The sequence below is a fragment of the Acomys russatus genome, chromosome 24 (assembly GCF_903995435.1).
Source record: "Acomys russatus chromosome 24, mAcoRus1.1, whole genome shotgun sequence".
Lineage (NCBI taxonomy): Eukaryota > Metazoa > Chordata > Mammalia > Rodentia > Muridae > Acomys > Acomys russatus.
The window spans coordinates 47,176,212-47,200,495 of record NC_067160.1 but is presented as its reverse complement, the minus strand read 5'-3'; the positions used below and the strand labels follow the sequence as shown (position 1 = coordinate 47,200,495).

At 49.6% G+C, this 24,284-nt stretch overlaps 1 protein-coding gene across 1 annotated transcript in view; it reads left to right on the top strand.

Annotated features, from left to right (window-relative positions):
- Positions 1-24,248, top strand: part of Morn5 (MORN repeat containing 5) — a 29,894-nt gene extending 5,646 nt beyond the window's left edge. Inside the window, exons 3-5 of the mRNA XM_051166286.1 lie at positions 426-537; positions 1,901-2,032; positions 24,166-24,248. Of these exons, the coding sequence (XP_051022243.1) occupies positions 426-537; positions 1,901-2,032; positions 24,166-24,248 (327 nt within the window). The remainder of the gene's footprint in view (positions 1-425; positions 538-1,900; positions 2,033-24,165) is intronic.
- Positions 24,249-24,284: the final 36 nt, after the last annotated feature.

Here is a 24,284-nt window from a genome sequence, read left to right as displayed (position 1 = left end):
ACACACACACCACACACATACACACCACACACATACCCACACACACACACACACACACACACACACACACACACACACACACACACACGTCTCCCAGCATAGCTTGGCATGTATCTATCTCACCAAATCCCCAGACACCCCTTTTATAGATGGGCAGTATCATCCTAATCCTATAAACAAAGGAGCCTGAGAGAGCCAAGAGAGTAGGTTGCCTGCCCAGCACAGTGCAAAGCCGCCATGCTTTCTGTGTCAAGCACAGGGTTTGGTGCTGTCTCTGTCTCCTCTAATCCTCACAACCAGGGCCACCATGACAGGGCCACTCACTTCTTTCCTGTGGCAGTGAGAAGCCAACTGTTGCCTTGGCAACAACCAGAAGGGCTTTGGCTTGGGCTTCCTCTGGTGCCCGGCTGCTTCTTTTCTCCCAGGGCCAGTACACCTTCACGGATGGGCTGGAGTATGAGGACAAACACTGGCACTACTGCGACAGCTACGACCGGAGGTTCTACACGGAGATCTGCCACGGCCTGAAGCCCTCAGGTAGCACACCTACACTGAGTGGGAGACCAGTGGTGTTAGAGATGAGTCCCTGGTCCTCACGGAACCATCTCAAGGGGAAGACAGATGCAGCCAACCCAGGAGAGCCACAGAAGCCAGCCCCACCAGGCTGGCCCGGAGAATGAGACCAAGAGACTCTGCCTCTCTGTGCCTCAGCTTTCCCCTTCTGAATCAGGGCAGCAGGGTTTTCTGCCTTATGAGCCCATCAGCAATAAGGGAGTCTGAACCTAGATAAGTGCTTTACATGCATGTTAGGTACATACAGCTGCCATGCTAAAAATATGTAAGCACTAGCAAGAGGGTGGGAAAACAGGCAGAGAGGCTGATGGAAGCCGTGCTCTGTGGGCTGGGTCCTGGCCGAGGCTTCCTCTAGTCCCTATCTTGTTTCTTTTACTGTCCAGGGTGCCCTACGTGACCACACCCCCCTTCCCTGCATCACCAAGTTGGAAACTGAGATGGCTAAGGGTGACCTTGACTTCTCCACACTGCCCTAAGATGGCCACTAGCCTGAGGTTGAGGCACTGTGAATGGCTTCAAGGCCACTGGCATGGAGAAGGCGTTCAGTAATCACTGCCCATACACACGTGATTTGTCTAGAGTCAGGGTCAAGTGCATAATTAGACAAGATTAGAGTATTTGCTTTTGCAGGATACAGACCTGTAAACACGGCATGGGGACCATTCAGCTTTCTGCTCAGAGAAAGAGAAAGCCAGAATTTTGCAATTAAAAAGAGATAACAATGGAAAATCCCAGCATCCTCCATTACTCCAGCCAGGACATGCTAAGCTCTAAAATGTCTATATGATTTTCTTTCCCTCCTGGGATTTCAGCAGCCCTGACTTAGGAATCAGACTCAGACCCACTTAGCCCCCAGCTCCCAGGGCCAGGCTGCTTCCTAACTTCCTAGCACTGGGCCTGTTACTCGACCTGAGTTCTTTTCTCTGTAAGATGGGGCTGCTCTGGGGATTACCTGAGACTGGAGGCACCAAATGTCTAGCACACAAGAAACAGTGAATGATACCACCATGGCCATTTTGGAAAATGTCCAGATGCAGGGCTTGGTCTGCCTCAGGGTTTCTCTGACCTCAGAACTTTGTCGTGATGGCCCAAGAAATGGGTGAGGGTGAAGGCAGGGAAGGCAACGGTCCAGCTCCCGAGGCCTTTCCCACAGCCTCTTTGCCAAAAGCTCCCTGGGATTTGTTCTTGCTGACTTTGCTCTTGGCCCTGCTAAGGGAGTGTTTGGCTCCACAGTGGTACCAGCCACACATCAGCCAGGGGTGACATTTGAGCACTGGGTTTGCGAGTGGCCATATGATGTACTGATTGTCCTTTGTGCCTCCTCAAGGTATCTCTCAACTCTCCAACATGGACCCACCCAGAACTATCCCTCCAGGCTGCTATGACTGTGGAGACGGCTTCTATGACCCTGTCACCAGGATCATCAAGGATTACCGGAACCGCTTTCTGAGAAATGCCGGTAGGTGTATGCTGACACCACGGACACTTTTTCTCTTCCCCTGCAGGGATGACTAAACACATGTGTGCACCTGCTTGTGCATCTAGTAAGAAAGAGACAAGTGTGGGTTATCTGGATGTCTCCTTGAACTCATGGCTGGCAAGTCTGTTTGCTGCCACAGCTTGGGAGCAAGGGCACTCATAGCTTAACTGTGACAGCACTTAAGTGTGCTGCTGAGAGAGTAAGGCACGGCCTTTTGTATGGATCCCTTCACCTCGCATTAGTGGCCTCCTAGTGTGTTCTAGACGCCATGCTTGGTGCTGGGTAGAGCAGAGAGAAGCTGGCCCCTGGCCCCTTCCCACTGGAGCTGATGCTCTGACGTGAAGACTGCAAATAGTTGACTGCATCCTGGAGCAGGCCACCAATGAAAGGCATGGCCCTGGAGGGGAAAGGTGGGGGCACCTTAAGGGAGTGGCTTAGGGCCCCTAGTCCAGAACCAAGGTATCAGAGGTTTTAGAGAAGGACATGGCATCTCAGCTGGCACCTAGAAATTGACCTTGGACATGGGGAGGAAGCTTGTCAGAGGAGAAGCATAGGCCTGGCCAGAGAGGAGTCGTTCCCTGTAGTCCAGGAAGCCTGGCTGCTCTCAGCTAGCTGGCAGATGCAGAACTTCATCTGAGTGAGGGAATCCCAAGGCTGATGAGACCCCACAGTGACCTGACTCCCAGGCACAATGGACAAACAAGAATGTGGATGTTTCTATGATGTGTGGGGTCACAGTTGTTTTCCTGGAGTCGCAGGCCCTTCAAGGTAATAACAGCTATGGGCCTCCTCAGAGACTTGTCCACAATGTACAGGCATGTTTGTGCACACACGCATGCACACACACACACAGAGACAGAGACACAGAACAAGAGTGAGAGCTGCATATAATTTAAAGGAATTTACAGTCTCTGTGGAGAAACCTCTCTGTGGGGAGGAAGTTCCAAGTGGAACAATGGCGCCGTGGCAGTGGACAGCATACCCTTGCCTCAGTCAGTGGGGATGTCAGAATGTTGCCTGTAAGGCTGGCATGAGAGCTGAGGCAACTATCTGGTGATCCTACGGCTGGAATCCAGAACTTCTCTGAAAGGAACGTGCTGACTACTTAGATCCAGGGACTCAGGCCCACATTTCCCTGGTGATGTCCCTTCTTCTGTAGGCACTGTGTCTCAGGATGACATTAGCTTCAGAAAGCTACCTCAGCACGTGCTCAACAGGGCTGTTTCCCAAAGGGCCTATCACATGCTAATGTCTCACCCACTTTTATGTCAACTGTAGTTGAATACCCAATTCTGTCAGTGGTTGCTTAATGGCCATCAGGTCCATGTGAGAAGAAACTCTATGTCATCAGTCAGGACTGGTCAAGAAAATCAGAAGAAGCGGCTGTCAGGGCCTGGGCTATATGGCCAGCACTGAGAAAGTTCCAAGAGGCCAGCCAAGAAAGTCAGTCACATCTGAAGCAGCTGCACCTCCAGGCCCAGGGCCCAGGGCGGCAGTGGGGTCACAGGAACTGAGTGGAAGCACTAAGGAGCCGCAGTGCAGGGCACCCCTGGGCCGCCGCTGGCCTGAGGGGCAGCACCCAGTGGGCTCTCTGGGGAGTGCAGCAATGCTCTTTCTGAATGCACAGAGCACACCGACACTGGATGTGAAATGCCAATGCTGAGCAACACTAGCAAGCAAAAGAGATGGAATCAGAGCACCGGCTGGCAGAGCGCACTGTGCCTCTGCTGTCACACCCCCACCCCCACCCCACACAGAGCGGACTGAACAGCAGTGCCTCCTGCCTGGCCCAGCCACCCCTCATAGTGCTCCCGGGGCAGGTGCACTTTGTCTACAGATGCCAGAACTTCCCAGTATCGGTATGTCCTCTGTGTCCCAGATCTGTGCCTCATCTCCAAACACAAGGCTAGCACATGCTGTCAATGAGTTGAAGTGTCCTTCCTAGAAATACAAAGAACCTGACATCTCATCCCCTCCACAGAGATAAAAGCCCACCCACCCTGCAACCATGTTCAGCTAATAATTTCTAATCGGTCCTGCCTGAAGAACCTGTAACTAGCCAGTCACTGCTACTGTCAGCTGTCCTTCTATGAACACGACGGGGGGGGGGGGGGGGGGGGGGGGAGAAGAGCATGCAGAGCTAGGGGAATGCACAGAAAGACCAAGGCTATGGGCACAAATAAACCTGCACGGGGGTGAGGGGGGGGTGGGGCGCGGGAGCTGCCATTGCTGCATCCTTGCCCGGCCATGAGGCTGAAGATAACACTTGTAAACTCTTTCTTCTGCTTTCACATAACATCCTATTAGCCTCCAGCTTTATGCTCCCTCTGGCCTACTTTTTTGTTTGTTTGAAATCTGGCAAGGTGACCTAAACTGTCATTTACAAGGGGCCTGAATGTGAGTCCTGCCAAAAAGTCTGAACAGAACCAATCTGGCTGTGCAGTTGGTTGGCTCTGTTTTTAAGTTTCTACCAGCAGTGAAAGTGTTAAGGCGTGTGGGGAGGAATGCCTGGGTTTCCCATAGTGGTTCTTTTGCCTGACTTTATAACAGCAACCCAGTTAGTCCAGAAGCCAGGAGCAGTCACTGCAGCCTGTCTAGTGCTCTCCTCTGTGCTAAGCTCCTTGGAACCACCATTGCATCACCTGACAGGACCCTCCCCCACCCCCACCCCACCCCTCTGACCCCCAGAGAACTGAGACCTCTAAACCAGTAAAGATCAAAGCTATAGGGCAAAAAGTCTCCCTAAAGCCCGACACCCTGCCCAGGCATACCTCAGCACCAAACCCAGGCCTAGCACACAGTAGGTATGAAGCTGGGCTGGTGTAGCTCAGAGGTAGTGAGTGCTTGTCTGCTGTGCATGAGGCCTGAGGGTGACAAAGAAAAGTAAGGCTATGTGACCCAGGTAGAGCAAAGAATGAACGAGAGCTGTGAACCTTTACTGGGGATGGGGGGAGGGGTGCCTGTATTTCTTTCATGTCTTAAATGTGTTTGACTATGAAGTTCACTGGGAAGTGGGGCAGTGAGAACGTTTTGCAGAAATGGGTCTGCATAACGTATCTTCTGGAACATTCTGGAGCACAGTGTATCAGTTAAATCTCTGGAAAGTTATGGTGGGAGTGCATGTGATTCATCTGAAGCTTTTAAGGTTTGAGTTGCGTTCCAGTCCTGTCTCCCCAGAGTGGCATCCTGGTCCAGTGAAGACTCATACCCTAATGTTCAAGATAGACACAGAAGTACACAAATGCAAGATGATGGGATATGGACCCTAGTGGGCAGAATTAGTGGCTAAGTGGGAGACGGAGGAGAGGGAAATAGATTGAAGTAGAGAAAAGGGCTCACAGAGGTAATGGGTCTTAAAGAATGAATGGCCGGGGTGTGGTTCAGGTGGTAGACTTATGCACAGTATGCATAAGCCAGGTGTGGTGGCACACACCTGTAATCCCAGCACTTGCAAGGTGGCGGTAGCACCAGGAGGGCATGGTTCTCATGTAGACAGCAAGTGTGAGGCCAGCCTGGCCAGATGTGACTTGGGTTTTTATAAACAAGCAAGCAATGGTTATATAGCGGTTACATGAGCCAGTCAGAGGAGAGCATTCCAGGCAGAGCAAATGTGTAAAGACACAAAAGCATGAAAATACATGTCATGATCAGGGTACCAGAAAGTTCTAGAGGAAGCCATTCTCAGTGATGTACTTAAACTTTGGGGGCACTTGGAGGATAGAACCAATGGTTTGCTTGGCAGGTATTTACGGACACTCGCTGTGGGTCTGGATCTGGGCTGTGTGCATGATAGCAGAATCTTCTCGCAGGGAGCAGGAAAGACAGGGAAGAAAGTGGTCCTAACCAAACCCAGAGGCAGGCAGGCCAGGGAAGCTTCACAGTGCATCTTTGAAACCAACATAAGAGAGAAGCATAGCAGGGTAAGATGGTGGGTAGGGGTAGGCAACTGACAGGACCTGGGAGGCGCAGGCTGGTAGCCCACAAAACCTGCATTAAAGTTCTAGCCCCAGGCCTCTGAATGATGGAACCTTCCCTCTGGGGCTGTTTTCTTTGTCTGTAAATGAAATGGTTGGGCTGGATAATCCCAAGTGTCCATCTTACCTTAAGAGTCTGTAATGGAGAGAAACAGAACCAAAGGGGCTGGTGAGATGGCTCAGTGGTTAAAAGCACTGTCTGCTTTTCCAAAGGACCCGGGTTCAATCCCCAGCACCCACATGGCAGCTCACACTGTCTGTTACTCCAGTTCCAGGGATTCTGACACCTTCATACCAATGCACATAAAATAAAATTTTTTGAAAAGAAAAAGAAAAGAAAAGAAAAAGAAACAGAACCAAAGAATATTTTGGTCCTGATATAAGACAGATAAAGTTTGGAGTGTCCAGAAAACCACTAAAGGAGGAATCTCTCTGGCCAACTAGCCATTACCCTGACCCTCCTCCCCACATGAGGAATGACATGTGCTATTGTCCACCTTGTCTTCATGGGGCCCCTCTCCCTACATTCAAAGTGGCGCTCGTTTTTAATCCCAACCCTTAGGAGGCAGAGGCAGGTGGACCTCAGTGAGTTCAAGGCCAGCCTGGTCTACAAAGAGAGTTTGAGGACAGCCAGGGCTGTTACACAGAGAAACTCTATCTTGAAAAAAACAAAACAATAACCCCCAAAAACGTGCTCCCGGTTTGCAGCCTGGGGCCTGAGCTGCTGGCCTGTGGTCCTGATGTGGCCATCCACCTCACACACAGTTTCTTGAGGCTGAAGGTTGGTATTGCCAACCCACCTACAGCTGGGCTCTCAGAGTTACATATACCCAGCACAGGGACCAGTTATGAGTCTATGCTTTAACCACTACTCAGTCTTTAAAGAAGCTTCTCTGACCAAAGCTGAGAGCAGCACACATATGTGAGTATAAACATAAATATTTTGATGCAGTTTGACAGCGTGACCATTTAGTGAAACAACAGCTGTAGGCCACAGTCCTCCTCACCCTCCGTGTAGTGTTGTGTGTTGTATGTTGTCTGTCACCGACAACCCCCACCCCTTCACCCCTTACCCCTGGGCACTGCCCAGGCTTCAGGAGCCTCTCAGGCGTCACTTTTGATCTGGTTTACAGTATAAGGTATGAATTCCAGCAGGCCTCTTATCCAATCAGATAGCAGTTGGGTTTCCCCATAGCCTTCATACCACTATTGCACCAAAGGGCACATTGCCCAGGGAGGTCAGTGTTGTGACATGCAGGGTCTGGCTTGTCCTCCCTCCCCCTGCAGCCTGCCCAGCACCCTCTGGAACTATCTAGGCTAGCCAGCAGGAAAAGTATTTCCTGCTCAATTTGAAATTGGTTCCTCTATGGACACTTACTTTGAAGGAAGTGATGGCCTAGGGCACTAGTAAAGAATGTGGAGTTGTGTTTGTTTGGTTGGTTGGTTGGTTTGGGGGCGGGTGTTGTTTGTTTGTTTGTTTTTGGTTGGTTTTTGTTTGTTTTGCCTTGGCTCCTTCCCTGTCTCTGAAGCAAGCTCCAGGCTTCACTGGGAGGCCCCAGCTGTTGCTGAACCATGAACATACATGAAGAGCCACATTGTCTGGACATGGACTTTAGAAATACCTTTCTTCTCTTTTTTAATGTGCACGGTGTGTTGCCGGCACAGTACATCTGTGCACTGTTTGCATGTCTGTGCACACAGAGGCCAGAAGAGCGCAATAGATCCCCTGGAGCTGTAGTTGCAGATAGCCACTGAGGGTGATGGGGATGGAACCCAGGTCCTCTGGGAAAACATGCAGTGGTTGTAACCACTGAGCCATCTCACCAGCCCTAAGAGATACCTTTCTTAACTGAGGACTGTGGCACCTGCATTGATGGATTACTGTGAAAATTAACTTTGCTTTTGAGACAAAGTCTTGCTATGTTGCTCAGGCTAGCCTTGAACTCCTGGGCTCACACAAACCTCCTGTTTCAGCCTTCTGAGTAGCTAGCTTTACCAACATGCAAGCCTGCACTGGCTTTTTAGCAACAATTTAAATACATTCTTGCTTTTATTAAACTGGGTTTGAAAGCCTCCAGTATAGCAGGTCAGGCAGGCAGCCTGGGCTCTCTTGAGTCTGGCTCCCCACCTGTGCTGGTTAGTTTTAAGTATCAACTTGACACAGTTCAGAATCACCTAGGAAGAGAGTATCTGTGGAGTAGTCTAGATCAGGTTGAGATAAGAAGACCTTTCTACTGTGGGTGGCACCATCCTAGGCAGGACCATGTATAAGTGGAGGAAGCAAGCTGAGCACTGCCACAGATGCATTCATTCACCGTTCTCTGCTCTTGACTTGGTATGGTCTAATGCAAGTGACCAGTTCTCTCAAGCTCCTGCCACCTTGGCTTCCCGGAACTATAAGCCAGAACTGTGGGCCAAATGCTTTCTTTCTCTCTCCCATAAGAAGCTTTTGTCAGGGTGTTTTATCACAGCAACAGGAAAGGCACATGCCCGTGAGCACATCAGGAGTGTTTTTCCTCATGGCCGGACACATAACACAAGCCTGTGTGCATGCGTGTACTCTGCACATGCAATGTTCAGCATTTTCCACTGTGCTCATTGTTACGTGCTGGCTGGCACGCACTAGGCTGATCTCATAACTCTCTCCAAGGACTGCTGGAGGCAGCCTTTCCTGGCTTCCCTCTCCTCCGTGGCCTCATAAGCTTCTGAAGCAAGGCTTAGCCTGGGACATCGACGTGAGCTCCTTTACTGAGCTCCTTTACTAGGGAGCTCATGAGGTCGGGATCTATGTGACGATGCCCAACTCATCACTGTTCTTAGCACCTCACAGGCACTGCAATCTGATCAAGTCTTTGTAAAAGGAAAAACAGACAGGTGGAGCACTTCCTCACATGTCTCACATAGTCTTACACAAAAACTCAAAGTTCAACTCCCTGTATGCAATAGACAGACAATTTGCTACTTTGAATAAAAACAATCTACTATATTTCTATGTAGTGCCAAGGTTTCAGACCATCTTTCCTGCCTTCATAGGTGGCTCCTGGGCCATAGCTGATCTGCAGAGCTTGGGTTTGGTTGGCTTGAGCTCCTGGGTGAGGCACACACTACTCAGGTCCCTTCTGTGTAACCTCCTGGCATCGGTCACTTCTGTCCACCTTAAAACCTTCTCCTGTGCCCTGAGCCTCATGAAAACCTCCCCATGCATGTCTGTCGGCATTCGGAATGGGGATGTCCTGAGATTAGAACGTCAGGTCTCAGAGTGTCAGATGACAACAGTACAATTGTTCCACTTCCCCCATCAGTGATCTTTCCATTCTTTCCTGGAGATTTCTGTTTTGAGACAATAAGCTGTAAGCAACAGCCACTGGATGAAGTTATTGTATACCCCTCTAAGCATAGCAAATGCAACAAAACAGGCTCTTGTCTAGGACCTTTTGTCCAATGGGAGGCATGAGGTCTGGGAGAGGTGGTGTAGTGATTCAGAACTCAGGGCTTGGAACCCCTGGGCTGATATCCCCCCACAGATAGGCTGTGTGATCGTGGAAAACTCACTTTTCCTCTAAGAGCCTCAGTTTCCTCATCCATACAATGGGTATGGCGACAGCACCCCTCTGGAGGAGCTGTGGGGAGAAGGGAGCTTACATGCATGACTTCACAGCCCAGCACCTGGCCCAGCCATGTGCTGAGGGATGGTCTCCTGAGGCAGCCATCAGGGAGATGATTACTGACTCAGTCTGCAAGAGGGAGGAGGAAGGTGGGCCCTGGGGCTTGTTTTGTTTTCTCTGGGTGCTGAGGAGTGAGGAAGTCCCTAGGGAAGGAGTGTGATTGGCTATGCTAATCTTGCTGCCTCCTGGGTTCAGCTTGGGAAAGGAAATGCTGCTGAGAGCTGAGGGTCCAGAGCTCCTCATTCACAGCACTCAGCACTCCTGGCTCACCTCGCACCCTCCTGTGTGTTCTACACCATGTTCAAGTCCACCCATCAGCCATCCATCGGTGAGCATCTGCGGACAGCCTTTCCTTCTTCCCTCCACGTGCCGCTGGTCTCCTATCTCTCGGTGCTTAGCAAAGAGCAAAAGGCCTAGATGTCTGCCTGATACCGCTGAAGAATGGCTTCACCTGTACAGGCAGCACTCAGGGTGACAAGGCTGGGAAAGAGTGCTCACTGGGGAGGAGCCTGGCCAGGGCCTGTGCTTGGGACAGTCTCCTCACATCTGCTCTAAGTGGATAACTTGTAGGACCTGTAGTCTGTAATGTGATACCTAGGGTCTGGCAGACTAACAGCTTCCTTATGGCATACTGGAGAGATGGCTCAGTGGCTAAAATCATTTGCAGCTCATGCAGAGGACCTGTGTCCAATTCCCAGCCCCACGTGGTGGCTTACAGCCCTTTCTGTAACTCCAGTTCCAGGGAATCCAACACTGGCTTGCGTGAGCAACAGGTACATACACGGAACACAGATATCAGGCAGGCAAAATACTCATACACATAAAATAAAAATAAATAAATAAACAATAAATAAAAATAAGCCTTTAAGAACAGAATTTGCTTCTGGTTAGTCACACAGCTTTTGACAAAGTTAGACCCAAACCCAAAGCCTGTTTCCTGTGGTTCAAATGTGAACATCATGCCTCATGTAGATGCGCACACATGTAGAAGGGTTGTGTCCCAGATGTTCTCAGGAGGTGGAGCCATAGGGAGGTCCTTAGGTCATTGGGAGCATGCCATTTAAAGGGCCTGTGAGACCTCCATGCCAGTTTCTCTGCTTGGCTTTCTGGCATGCTTGCAACTTCACAGCCTCAACAGAGGCCCAAAGCAACCAGGCTGCTAATCTTGAACTGGAACCTTTTACAACATGAGTGAAACAGACTTTCTTTCTCTATAAGTTAATTGCCTCAGTTATTTTGTTACGCTATTCTTTTCTTCTTGCCAGTTTGTGCACTAATTCATTTTGTGCTCATCAGTCTCCTCTTTAGACAGGGACACGCCTGATTCATAATTGTTCCTCTAGCAAACACAGTCACTGGCACCCACCTGGAGCTCAGTGCAGTTCCTAAACGGATGAAAAGGCCCACTCTTGAGTCTTAAGACAAAACCACCACAGCCTCCCAAATTAAACATAACCTTATTTTGAAAAGAGGTCCTTTATACACTGTGATCCAATATGGGAGCATTTGAAGATATTCGGGATAATTACCTTTAATACGATGAAAAATCAAGAGACTAACTAAGGCTGCCCCATCCACACATGATGCCTTCACCCTTCTCGGGAAGGATAGGCCAAAGCCACATTGGCATTTTGTTCCTGTATCTCTTTCATGTAGCTATTGCTTGCCTCCACAGCACTAGTAGGAACCACTTTCGAGAGAACTGTGCCACTAATCCTTACTCCCTCCCCCCAATTAATGACACCCCATGCGAGCATCTCCAATGAAAGGCACATTATTAATATTCAAGGGAAAAAAAACCCCTCGTAACCATTTTAGCAGATACAGCTAACAATGAACTAAATTTGCTTTGTGCGAGACAGAGAGTGAGCATCCCAAATTAGTTTATGTAAAAGCTGAAATCCTCCCCTGAAAGGTCTCGGTACCATCCTCAAAGAATATCCCGATCATCAGCAGTGCCGTCAAGATTCCCGCCAACATTATCCCCTTTGTTATGTGAAATGTAGAATCAAGCACATCTGGCAAATGTCCTGGAGCTCACAAATCTCTCAAACGGCATCTAATTCCCAAATGGTGAAAGAGAACGCCACCGCTTAATCGCGCTACTCTTCAAAATAGCACCGACTTTCCTTCAATCAGAAACAATGGCCTTGCTTTCTTAAAAATATCACAGGCCAGTGAGGACCATTTTCACTCTTAAACCTCTGGGTCCCAGACAGAATTCAAAATTAAGACCACGAACCTCATTTGAATGTACGCTTGGTCCGTGGGCAGTGGGAAGAAGGGTTGTGGCTCGGCTTGTGTGGTCTGGAGCCTTTGGGAGGAAGATGGAGATGAAGATAGTGATGCGAGCTGATTGAAAATCTACCATCTTGTAGGAGGGCGGTTCTCCTCCCTACTGTATTGGCAAACTAACGCTCAGTGAGGTTAAAGAGTTTCCCCCAGGAAGTTCAGCATACACAGGAGTCATGCTCAGATTCATCTGCCTTCTCCTCCTTCCACGCTGCCAGGACTGTTCACAGGGCCTGGGCAAGTCGCCCCTGCCAACTTGAGAAAATGCCCACTGCAGACTGCATACCTGAAGGTGGAACTTTAGTCTTCTGGAGTTTGAACAGTTGAAATCTGTAAACATCCTAACTGTCCAACAGGAGGGGACCCACGTGGGATGCTTTTGTGATGGTGTGACTGAGCGCCCCTGCTGTCTCAGGCCCGGGTACCCACCTCAGATGACACCAGCAGCCTTGATAAGTAGCTCTGTGGCTCTCCCGACCGTTTCCTGCTTTGTAGATGGTGAGACTCAGGTGAGGCGAAATCCCTGGTTCAAGGTCAGCGGAGCTGGAAGCAAGACCCATGTCTAGCTGGCTCCAAAGCTAAATAACCATGGCGTTTGGGCTGGCTCTGAGTGAGAAGATGGGGATTGCTAGTGAAAGGACCAAAGGCCTTCCCAGCACCAGAGAGACAAAAACAGTCTGAACTACAGATGGCTACTTCTACTTAGACGGGCCCTCTGTTTGCGTTGTGCTCAAAATCTGGCTCAGAAAGCGATTCCTCCAGTGCTAGGGACAGTTGAGACTCCTCTCATCTTGAAGCAGCTGCTTCCCCTAAGAGGGCCCATCCCATGCGTGACCCCCACATCGCCAGCCATGGTCCAGCCAGGGCTAGAACCGTGATTTCCCCACTGCCAATCACACAGCTCCTGCCCCAAACCCATGCTACCTCTCCATGGAGCCTCCCTGGGGTTTTCTGTAAGATGGCCAGTGAGGCTCCCGCACAGCCCCTCCCACTGCTAGCTCTCTAGCAAGACAAAAGGCAATTTACCCAAATGTTATAATCACCTGGAGGCTGGCATGCAGGGGCATCCCTGCTTTGTCTGTGGTATTGTCGGCAGCGCTGTAATGAGGGCTTTGTGGAGGGATAATATCACTCCTGTGCCTGCCAGATAAAATGCCCCCACAGATCACACGTCCCTCCCTGCAGACGTGGGTATCTGCCTCAGCAGAAGGCATAGGAACGCTGCAACCTCCACTGTGCCAGTGGCTTACCCCATCCCCAACCTTTGCTTGACACATGGGGAAACTGAGGCTCAGGGAGTGTGTTACTTGCTAATGATTGCCTCCGTTAAAGGGAAGAGCCAGCATTTGAACCCAGATCTCTCCAATACTATAGGTAAAGCTATGGACCCTCTCCCCAGAAAGTTACTGTTGAACCTGCCAGGAGAAACTAGCCTAAAAAGCGTAAGATTGGCCATCGGGAAGCCATCCATGGGTCCCTGTCAAGACCCATGCTTGGTAACAACAGCCCTGCTGCTGTCTCTTTCCTGACTTGCAGAATTGCCCACTGTCACCTCATCACTTCAAAGGACTTGGAAATCCCCCTTCCAGCTGCAGGCCTCTCGGACACTGGTAACAATGCCTCCCTGCCCCCATGGCAGCCTCCTGGAGGCATCCAGAGGCCACAGCAGCTTCCCTTTCCGCAGCTGGAACCAGCCTGGCCAGCATGGTTTTCTTTGTCTCCTTTAGTAGAAGTAAGTGCAAGGCCATAGCCCAACGGCAGAAGCCTTACTTCTCTTCCTCAGTTCTGCTCTGGAAGTCCAGGCACACAGCTGAAGCCCATTCCCTAACTCAGGCCCAAAAGAAGCAGAGCAGGCTAATGACCCAGGCTTGAGGACAGCTGGACCCACAGTCAGCTCTTGGAGCTGCAATTTACAAGCTGGGCAACTCTGAGCAGGTAGCTTCCCCACCCTACATCCAGAGTCCTTACGTGAGAATTGGGAATGGTAGAGGACTTATTTTGTAGACATGTAGCAAGTATGAGGCTGATACAGGCAGTCTAATGGGAACAGTGTGTGGCTCTGCCCATGGCACAGTGCATGCCAGCGATCACCACAATGGTGATTATTTGTACCAAGGATAAAAGTTGAAAGCAAGTGTGTCCCTTCATACCACACACCCAATGACCCAGGCTCCCCTTGGCAGGCTGTTTTTTGGCCTCCACCCACCTGCCTTTGATGCTATGTTCAAAACTGAACCAGTGGTCTGCAGCTTCCAGATCTCTCCTTAGTATTTGGTCTGGGAACATGGGCCCCTTATCTCCGTCCTTTTTTATCCACCTAGAGACCCCCGGATACTCCAGACTCAGGCCCTCACTGAGCCCCAGTGTACATGAGGGTTTCATAGGACACAGAGCTCTCCCCAACACCCCAAGTCAGTGCAGAGTAGAGACAAGTACTGACAACACAGCGGGCACAGGAAGCATGGGGCCTTCAGGATAGCCCAAGTGCTCAAATAAAGCACAAATGACACATGGAAAGCAGTCCAACATGCTTCCACGTGGCCTGTGATGCCCATGTTCACATTTAATTTAAAATATTAAGTATGAGATTCTTTCTTCCAAAACCAGGAATGCCCTCATTTCTCTGGTACCCAGAGCTGGGATCGTAGTGTGCTGGATATATACCCGTGTGGTTGAGAATAATGGCCCAGAAGATGAGGTGTAAGGTTGGCCTTAAAGATGAAGAGATGGGGTTTGTTCAATGTAAGAGAAGGAACAATAGGGTGGGAGCACAGAGCACCAGGTCCCCAAGAGATGGAGCTCTGTGACTTGTTTGTGTGTTAGAGGCTGGGGTAGGAGTTCAAGGCGGCTTCCCACTGCAGTGACATAGGAAGGGCTTTGATGGGTGTGTCCAAGTGGTTCTGAGCTGTGCGTTCAAGCAGGGGAAGAGTGAAAAGAGTGAGTGGTTCCGGGGTTTGGCTTTGATCCCCAAGACAGCGAACAGTCAGTCAGGAGCTGCAGAAGGACTTCTTGGGAAATGACACACAGCCACAGGCTGCAGCTATGGAGGAAGACAGGAGGGGCTCTGTCCCTGCACCGCTATGAACCTGGGGTGAGGCTCCAGCTCTCTGAGCCTCGCTCCCCTCCCTGTGATCCAGAGATGGCAGGTGACCTACAAAAGCCAGTGTTGAAGAGTACGTCCCATCCTTCCTGGATGTTCCCACTACCCCAGCCTAATCCAGCCTTTGGCGTATGCCAAGTGTATACTGGTTTCCGTCATCCACGTACAGCCAGGGACCAGGGCAAATGAAGAGACACTATGAAATCAGGCTGACAGAGTGACTTTGGCTATGGCACTCAGTTTCTCTGAATTGTCTTATTACTGTGGCAGGCAGCCTGAATGTGGCTAACAAACACAAATCCAATTATCAGCCCTCAAATAGTAAGAACAAACAGGAAGGGTCGGGAAGCACCAAGAATAGTGTCGGCACCAACAGTTCGGGGTTTCGCACCCCACTATTGAGCATACATTTCCTCTGGAGTGGTAGGGATGCCAGGCCAGCAGCCTCCATTGCTGAAGGGGCACAGATGGTGGCTCTAGATTAGCATCACCCACAAGCACAAATCACATGTGTATTGCCACCTCAGCAACGGTTCTGTTCTTTGTTCCAACAATGTCAAACACTGGCTGTGTGGCACCCAGTGAGGTGTCCCTAAGGCCTAGGGTCTTCCTAAAGGACTTCTGAGGTTCCTTTTGACTCTGGGCACCTTCTCCCTTACCCAGTGACTGGAGCACCCACAACTCCCACCACAGGCAGCACCCAGCTGTGCTTTCAGAAGCATTCATGAGGTTCACTAAGGTTGGGCATGCAGCATGCCTGCTGTGCCCCGAACCTGACCCCAGAAGTGCTTCCTAAAATTCTTAACCTGTCCTTTCCCAGTGATAGCTCCCAGTGCACCCTAACCCTTACCACTATCATCACCATTCAATATATTAAAACAAAATACAAAATCAATTTGCTATGAGGTCTCTCCAGCTTTACTTGGGCCGTTATGTGACTGCAATTCTGTTACACTGGCTGTGATTTCTTGGGAGGGGTATATATAGCAGAGAATTCTAGTGAAGTGAAAAAAAAAAACAGAGCCTGAAAATAGATTTCAAGGATAATAAAGTTGTTTTGCTTTCTACAATTAATAACTAATCAAGTTTGAATGCATTAATTGTAATAGTTATTTTATTTTCAGTCTTACCATTTTATTTTTTCCCATCTGAATGGGCCTTGGCAAGCTTGTGGGTGCTGGGTTCTGCAGCTCTGCTTCCCAGGGGGTGGCATGGCTCCTCCTAATCCACTCCCAAGAAGGTGGTATTCCACTACAGAGAGAGACAAGAGCAGCCTAAAGCCCTTCATCTGCCTGCAGCATGCTCTGCCTGGGCAGACTTCTTAGTCAATATTGACAGTGCTGAGGCCTTTGCCTTAGGCCACCACTGCCAGAAAAGTTCAAAGCCACCTTTTTTGTTGGGAGTTGTGACAAGAATGCCAGGGCATTTGTGCATTTGTGCTGAAGGTGGGGCAGAGCTATGGCGTGGACACCTGCATGGGCTTAAAGTCTGACTTGATGTGTATTTCCCAGCCTGGACCCCTGTTTGCATTGACCCCAGGGGTAAGGGGTACTGCCCCATGGCAGAAGTTTCCTTCCTCTGGGAGCCTGGCCTGGCCCTGGCCTGATGCCAGCCTGGCCTTTAGGATGACAAGATTGGCTCCTCAGGCTGGCAGTGCCTCTTCCTGCTACTTGTGATAACCCACAGTTAGACTTCAGACACACACCCACCGCCACACTTAGCCATCCCCACGCAGTGTGTCACACACACAGCAGAGTTCTGGGCATTACAGTGAGTGCACTGCGCACTCAAACATAACCAATGGCACACTCACAGGCACACAGCTGTACATTGGGAACAACTGGGTGGAAATGGGCATTTGTGCCCATACACAAACTAGCAGCTTCACTGAGCTCTCCCCCTCTGCCCCAATAGAGCAAAGGAGGAAATTATTATACCTCCTAAGCTATTCTTATGGGAGGATGAATACACACACACACACACACACACACACACACACACACACGGCACAGCCCCCTTAGGCTCTGGGCTGGGCTGGGAGCCTCTTCCCCTCCCTGCTTTGTTCATTCTGAGTCTCTTCACTTTGTCAGTCCACACCCCTCCCCTCATACTAGTGGGATCTGCACAGGAGTGGTGGCCACAGGGTTGCCTAGCCCAAAGGTGTGCCAAGAGCCCAGCTTGTGGGTACCCAGTGACTCCAACCTGTCTGTTTGCCCACCATGGCTCACCTGCCTGGCCTGTTTTCCTGGCTTTGAACAGAACCCATTAGCTGAGCTGTGCCTCTTGATCCTCACGGTGCCCATCCCGTATAAGGAGCTCCTCCCTGGGGCTCCCCCACCCCATCTCTGACAGGAACCCAGAAATCCCACGGGCACACTGGTGAGTCCCTTAAGGAACACTCCCTTGCACTCATCCTGTTTGGGAATTAAAGGCCCATCAGAATGGCAGCCCTTGCTTTTACTTCCTAGGGACTCAGGAAGTACCCTTCTTCCCAGCCAGGCCTCCCATGCCTCCTATAGAGGTCTGGTGCAGCTCAAAGACAGATGGGATCCTGGTTCTAGATGAGGAAGAGCTGGTTACGCAGCACGCGGGTGGTCCCTCTTCCCTCCCCCCATCCCCCCCCACCCCCCCCCCCCCCAGTTTGTCTGGATCCAGAAATCCCACCTTGTGGGGAATACTAACTTCTGGCTCCTCTCTGGGTCTTTGGCATTTCCTGTGCACCAAGAGCTGTTCTAAGCATGTTTCTAAAAGTGACTTCATGGCAAAGCTGCCTGGCAGGAACATTTGTAGATGGAGAAACTGACCCAAGGAGGTGATAACCTCTTGCCCAAAGTAGCGGCACAGAGCCCCAAAGCCACACTATGTGTATGTTTTGTGTGTGTGTGTGTGTGTGTGTGTGTGTGTGTGTGTGTGTGTGTGTGTGTGCTTTCTTTGTGTTGCACATATTGAGGCCAGAGATCAACTTCAGTGACCTATTGCTTTTAACCTTATTAATTTTGAGAATGGGTCTCTCACTGAGCCTGGAGCTGGCAAGCTAGTTTCATCTAAATTGCATAGCCAACAAGCCTGGGGTTCTACCTGTCTACCCCATCTGCAATGAAGGCACAGACACACACCGTCATGGCCAGCTCTTATACAGGAGCTAGGTGTCTGACACAAGTTTTTACACTTGTGTACCAAGCACTTCACCCACTGAGCCATCGCTCTAGCCCTCAATGGCCACACTCCTAGCCAGTGTACTCCCGTACTGCCTCCCTTCCTGCTGGCCACCTGGGCAGTGACTGTTTACTTGCACAGTCCTCTTGTTCCCTCAGTGTCATGCTGACCTGAAGACTGACCCACTGTCACCTTCTGTGGCCTGGGCACAGCTTGGCAGGCCTGGCCCAGATCTGATCTATGCAGGCTGGCCTTTCTCCATCTTTGCTGTGAGGCAAGCCATGGGCCAGCCAGGCTTGGAGCCTCCTGCAAGTGGTTAGACCTCAGGTAAGATCCCAGGCCAGGTGCTAAGGTGCCCAACCTACTGCCCCAGGACACAAAGGCGGCAGCAGCTGGCACTCCTGGACCTGCACTTGGCATGCCTCCCTACCCTCTGAGAAGCTTGCCCAAGGAGGAGGATAGTTTTTTCTTTTGATCTCAGTCCCACAGAGTCAATATATTACTTTTATGTCCCCAAGTTTACATTTCTTTATTCATTAGTTCACCATATAGTTATTACGTTCTTTAAATGTGCTGGATCGGTGCTAGGCCCTGATGAGATGGCTGATCCACTCTGTCTGAAGCAGCCCTAACCTTCACTTCCTCATCAGGGAAGACTTTCATCCAGGCAGGGCCTGTGAGGCAGGAGAGCCCTATCTCCACAGATGGCGAGACCTTTCTCTCCGGACAAGTACATCCATAGGCCCTTTGCCAACCCCACAGCTTTCACTACTATAGAAACTTAGACTTTTTCTGAAAGAAATCTCAAAGCATCACACTTACATTAACTGTTGTTTGCATTAAAAGGAATAATTAAATTTCAATGTTTTAAAGTATACCACAGTTTGATATTAGCTCATTTAGGCCTTTCTTGATTTTTTTTTTTTTTTTTTTTGCTGAAGGCAGAATTTAAGTTCTCCTTGAGCACATAAGACAGGTGCTCTACCACTCAGCTGTACCTGGTCTGTTCTTATAGAAGGTCTGTGTAGCCCAAGCTAGCCAGGAATTTCCTCATTCTCTGCCTTCAGACTTCTGGGGCAAATCAGAATGAAAAAGGCATATTCAGATCCACCTGGCAAAGCATTTCCTGGCTACCTATGTATGCTGGGTGGAGTGGTCTCTCACTGAGAACTTATCTCTCAGCCAGTGGCTCCCAACCTTCCCAATGCTGTGACTTTTTTTTTTTTTTTTTTTTTTTTGGTCTCATAATTATTTTTATTATCATCATCACAATTTACCAATGAGACAGTAGTATAGCTTTAATATCTCAAGGGTACTTACTAAGTCAATGGGCTTGTGATCTTTGATTTTAATTCTTTTTTTTTAAATTTTTAAAAATTAATTTATTCTTGTAACTGTGACCTTTTAATAGGGTTCCTCATGTCATGATGACCTCCAAACATAAAATTATTTTCATTGCTACTTCATAACTGTAATTTTGCTGCTGCTATGAATCGTAATATAAATATCTGATATGCAGGATGTCTGATACATAACCCCCAAAGGGATTGAGACCCACAGGCTGAGAACCGCTGCTTTAATGGGGGAGGGAAGGCATTGTCTAAGAAAGGATTAAAGAAGTATGGTTTGAGGGGCCATGGGAGACAAAAGCAGTGAATGCTTTTGCTTAGACAGCTGGCTGTGTGGAGAGCTTTGGCTTCCCTTGGAGAGCGGAGAGCATGATGTCTGATCTGTAAGGAGCACACTGGGTTTTCATACATTTAAAACACAATTTGTCTTAGAGCAACAACAGTCACAAAAATCAGTGTTTCTCAGTACGCCCCATGCCCACTTCCTCTTATTCATAGTTACCGTTGTGTGGTACACTTGGTGAAATGGTGCATTTGTATTGGTATTAATGTTGGGGAGTTAATTTAACTAAAGCCTAGGGCGTATTCAAATTCCCATTTTCTTCCCTAGCATTCACTTTCTGTTCCAGGATCCTTCAAGACATCATTTGATATGTAGTTGTGTCTTCACAGGCTCTTTTTAGGTGTGAGATGTTCCCGCTTTTTCTTTTTCTTTTTCTTTTTTTTTTTTTTTTTTACTTAGTGTGTTGTGTTTGTTTGTTTGTTTTGAGACAAGATCTCATTATGTAGCCCTGGCTAGTGCAGAGCTCACCAAGAGCCCAGGGCTAGACTCAGTCTCACTGAGATGCACTTACCTCCGCTGCCTAAGTGCTGGGGACAAAGACATGTGCCACCATGCCTGGCAAGGATTTCTCACATTTTGGGTTGGGTTTCAGCGCTAGGAACTGGGCTTCGTGCTCCTACCACTAGGCTACACCCCAGGTGCAGCTTCCCTTGTTTGGGGTGACAGTCTTAAGGAGCACTGGTCAGCTCTTTGTAGTATGTACCCTGGTTCAGCACCTTGAGACGTTTCTCTCAGAATGGACTGGGTTTGTAGGTTCCAGGAAGAAGACCACAAAGGAGAAGGGCCTTTCTCATGCAAACATAGCAAGGGAACAGGCTACTTGGTATACTGAGCCTTGAACACCTGGCTGAGGCCAGGTTTCTCCACCGCAAAGTTATTCTTTTGTTTGTGTTTTCATCTTCCATCCTTTGGGAGGCAGTCACTCTGCACATGGCAGGACATTTTTTCTCTTTTTCTTTTTTTTTTTTTTTGCCAATATTTTTATACTAGTTTTTTTTTTCTGGGGAGGGGTTTAAATTTATTTTATTTTATTTTTTACTTTATAGAAGTAAAAAAGCAGTATTTTAGGAACCTAGAAATCTTGTATTTCAATGAGCAAGCCACACGAAAAACACCAAGACATTACACTGAAGGCAGGATAAAAAAGCCAAGGATTATTTTTAAATTCTTCTGCAATCAATACACATAAACGAAGAAAGATTTGGGAAACACCAACAACAGGAAGGAAAACCTCTCGTTACACTGCTAAGCTGCCACGATTCACTTTATCACCTTTAATTTTTCTTCGAGCCTCAAATTTACACAGAGCACCCTAACTATAAAAATATCCGTGGATGACTGTTGTTGTTGTTGGGCGGGGGGGGGGGGTTGTTTTGTTGTTGTTTTTTGCATCATCTCATTTATTCTGGTTTATTATCTCATCAAAAGCATTTCCCCTGAGTTGCCACACAGACTTCACAACTACCATTCTCGCTGACTGCTAGCTATCCCCTCCCCGGGGCTTACTGTGAGCCACCGCCCTCCTCCCGGGCCAGGAGGTTGCTGGCGCGTACAGTATTTAGAAATCATTTGTTGAATGACGACTAGACAAACAAAGTAACCATTCCGTACGTCAGAAATGCACCGTCATTTTCTGTTCTCTTGATTCTAAACACCATGGAGATAACTAGATTACTTCCTTAGGATAGTGTCCCAGAGTGGCATTACCAGGCCAATGAGAAGCAAAAAACTTAGGACGATGCTAAATGCAGGGACACAGCAGTCCTCCCCTCTGCCCCTCCCACTCCCACCTCCTCTCTCACCACCCACAACTCTGCCAAGGCTGATCATTTACAATTGATTAAAGAGTTCGTGGGGGGGGGTTATTTTTTATTTTTTATTTTTTTATTTTGCTTTCTTCCCCTCCTCCTCCCCCTCTTGCCAAAAAAGGAGGAAAATTGCCCGAGAAGGTGAAGATGTTCTCAGACAATCATATTAACATATTCCAACAATCGCAATTTGCAAAATAGTAATCACTACTCCCCGGCTCCAGGAGGCATTAATCAAAGCTACAGGTTTAATTCCATTTTAAATATTGATGAAATGTGCTCCGCGGCAGCCTCACCCTGGCGTGGCAGGGCCAGCGGAGGAGCTGAGGAGGAGGCACCGAGGAGGTGGAGGGAGGGTGGGGAGGAGCAGCTGCCCGAGGGAAGGCATCTGTGATTCAAATTGGTGGCTGTGCAGCCAGGTAGAGAGTGAACAGGGTGGTTAAAGAGGGCTGTTAAGTCCATTGCTGTCAATTTGTAACGATCAGGGAGGGGCCCGAGCACTGGTTCTGCACAATACACCCAGTTTGTCTGGTTTCAGGGGTTACCGCTGAAGAGGCTGCAGCTGCACTGATTCCAATAGCCTAGAGACTTCAGAACTGTAATTATCAACCAGGCTGCTCACAGTGTGGCGAAAGTGGGCTCCACCAGCGGTTAACTCCTTGTGTGCTGACACATCGGCGTAGCCACCCCCCCCCCCCCCCCCCGCCGCCACCACCACACACACTTGGGTTGCCAGCCTCAGCTAGGACAACCGGGCAGCCTACTAGGGGAAACTGAGGTCCACTGGCTGCTTAGGTCAGTCTCCTGAGGCCAGAGCATGCTCACCAGCAAGCTTTTTTTTTTCCCCCCTGAGTCTCGTGCAAAGAAATAATGAGGGCAGGTAGGGGGCTAGCTGTTCTTGAGGCAACCTTGGCCTTGCATCATCGGTTTTGCCCTGGGATGAGACATTAGGCTGCAGCTCCTGAAGACCTTGCTGAGATTCTACGGACCAGAGACCTAGGAGACCTATGACAAGTTCTGTGAAGTAAGTGTGATCTTCCCAACACACGCCAGATTGTCACAGAGACCCAGTGAGATGCAGGGCTTGTGTGGCACATTCAGCTATCCACAAAGCTCTTCCCAATGTGGGTCTGGTGCTTTTCATAAGAGGGCGCCTCTAGCCAGGGTCCCTGCACAGAGGCTGGGGGAGGCTTTTACTAGCCTTCTGCCATGCCCTAGTGAGTCCCTTTGGTGCCTAGTTTCCAGCACTTGTCACCTGAAGAAAATGGGGGGAGGGTCCACATGGGTTCGCACAGAAAGACCAGGAGACAAGAGAGGGCAGGAAGGAAGGCATTAGGGTTGGAGCATGGCTGAGTGAAATCAGTGCGGCTCCCATGGTGCTGCTCTTGGAACAAACGCCAGGCAAGTTCTCCCATGTATCCAAAAAGGCAGGAGCCCCAGAACTCTGTTAGAAGCAACACTGGAAGTACAGAGTCCATTGTGAGTGCAGCCAGCTATGAAACACGAGGCATCATCGGTAACAGGCAAAGAGCGGGCAAAGTGAACCATACCACAGAGAAAAAGAAGTCCCACACAATGCGGCTCACAGCACAATGCCATTTTCGTAAATTAAAAACAGATTTGCACACAAAACAAGAGGGCATATTTTATAGAGCTGCACGCATTTTTAGGGGTGCATGCCCTGACGTTAGAGTGGGTCCCTGTTGTGCTTGAGGAGGGGTCGGATGTGTGTGGAGAGGGGAAAGAGGGAAGGAAGGGAAAAAAAAACCCACAGAGGGTCCCATACTGAAGATGCTACACAATGAACTGAAGATTGGGGCTCACTCAAGTGTGAGGCTTGGAAAAGCAGCAGCCATGGCCTCATATCCTCCCAGGCTCTCCCACATGCTAACCCAGAGGCTGGGCACAAGTGGTCAGATCTCTAGTGAGCCTCTTTTCATCTGCACTGTGTGTGGAGGTCATGACGATGGAGTGCAGGAGGGAGAGGAATGTATTTGGGCCTCTGAGAGTATGACATCAGGGGTCTCCCTCCGTGTCTCCTAGTACTTCTGCCAAGGTCTGGCCTCGTGCATTGGAGCTGCTGCTTGTTTGGTAGGTCAGCAGGTGGATGCCTGAGTGTAAGGCTATTACTCTGCCTGTCAGGATCAAAGCAACTCAAGGTGGCCAAACACTCTCAGGCTGTCTTCATCGGCTCCATTCTTAAACCATAGGCTCTTTAACTCAGTGGTCAGTTTCCCCACGCCTAGGCACTTGGCTGAGGGATGCCATCAAAGTTAAAGGTTGGCTTCAACCATTCTGGCTCAAACATCGAGGCCAGCAGTCTGTGCTGGAAGGCACTGAAGGTCCCAAGATCACCCCCTGGGGGGCCCCCAGGGCTCGGAGGGGCCTCATGAGTACCAGGAGTAACTGGCTTCTCTCCCTGCAGACGATGACGAGCATGAGTGGATCGTCAGGACCTGCCGCAAGGGCTGGGCCAAACCCGCATCACCACCACCGGAGAAGCCTTAGCTGCATGCAGCCCAGCCTCGGCATCTCACCAGGGAG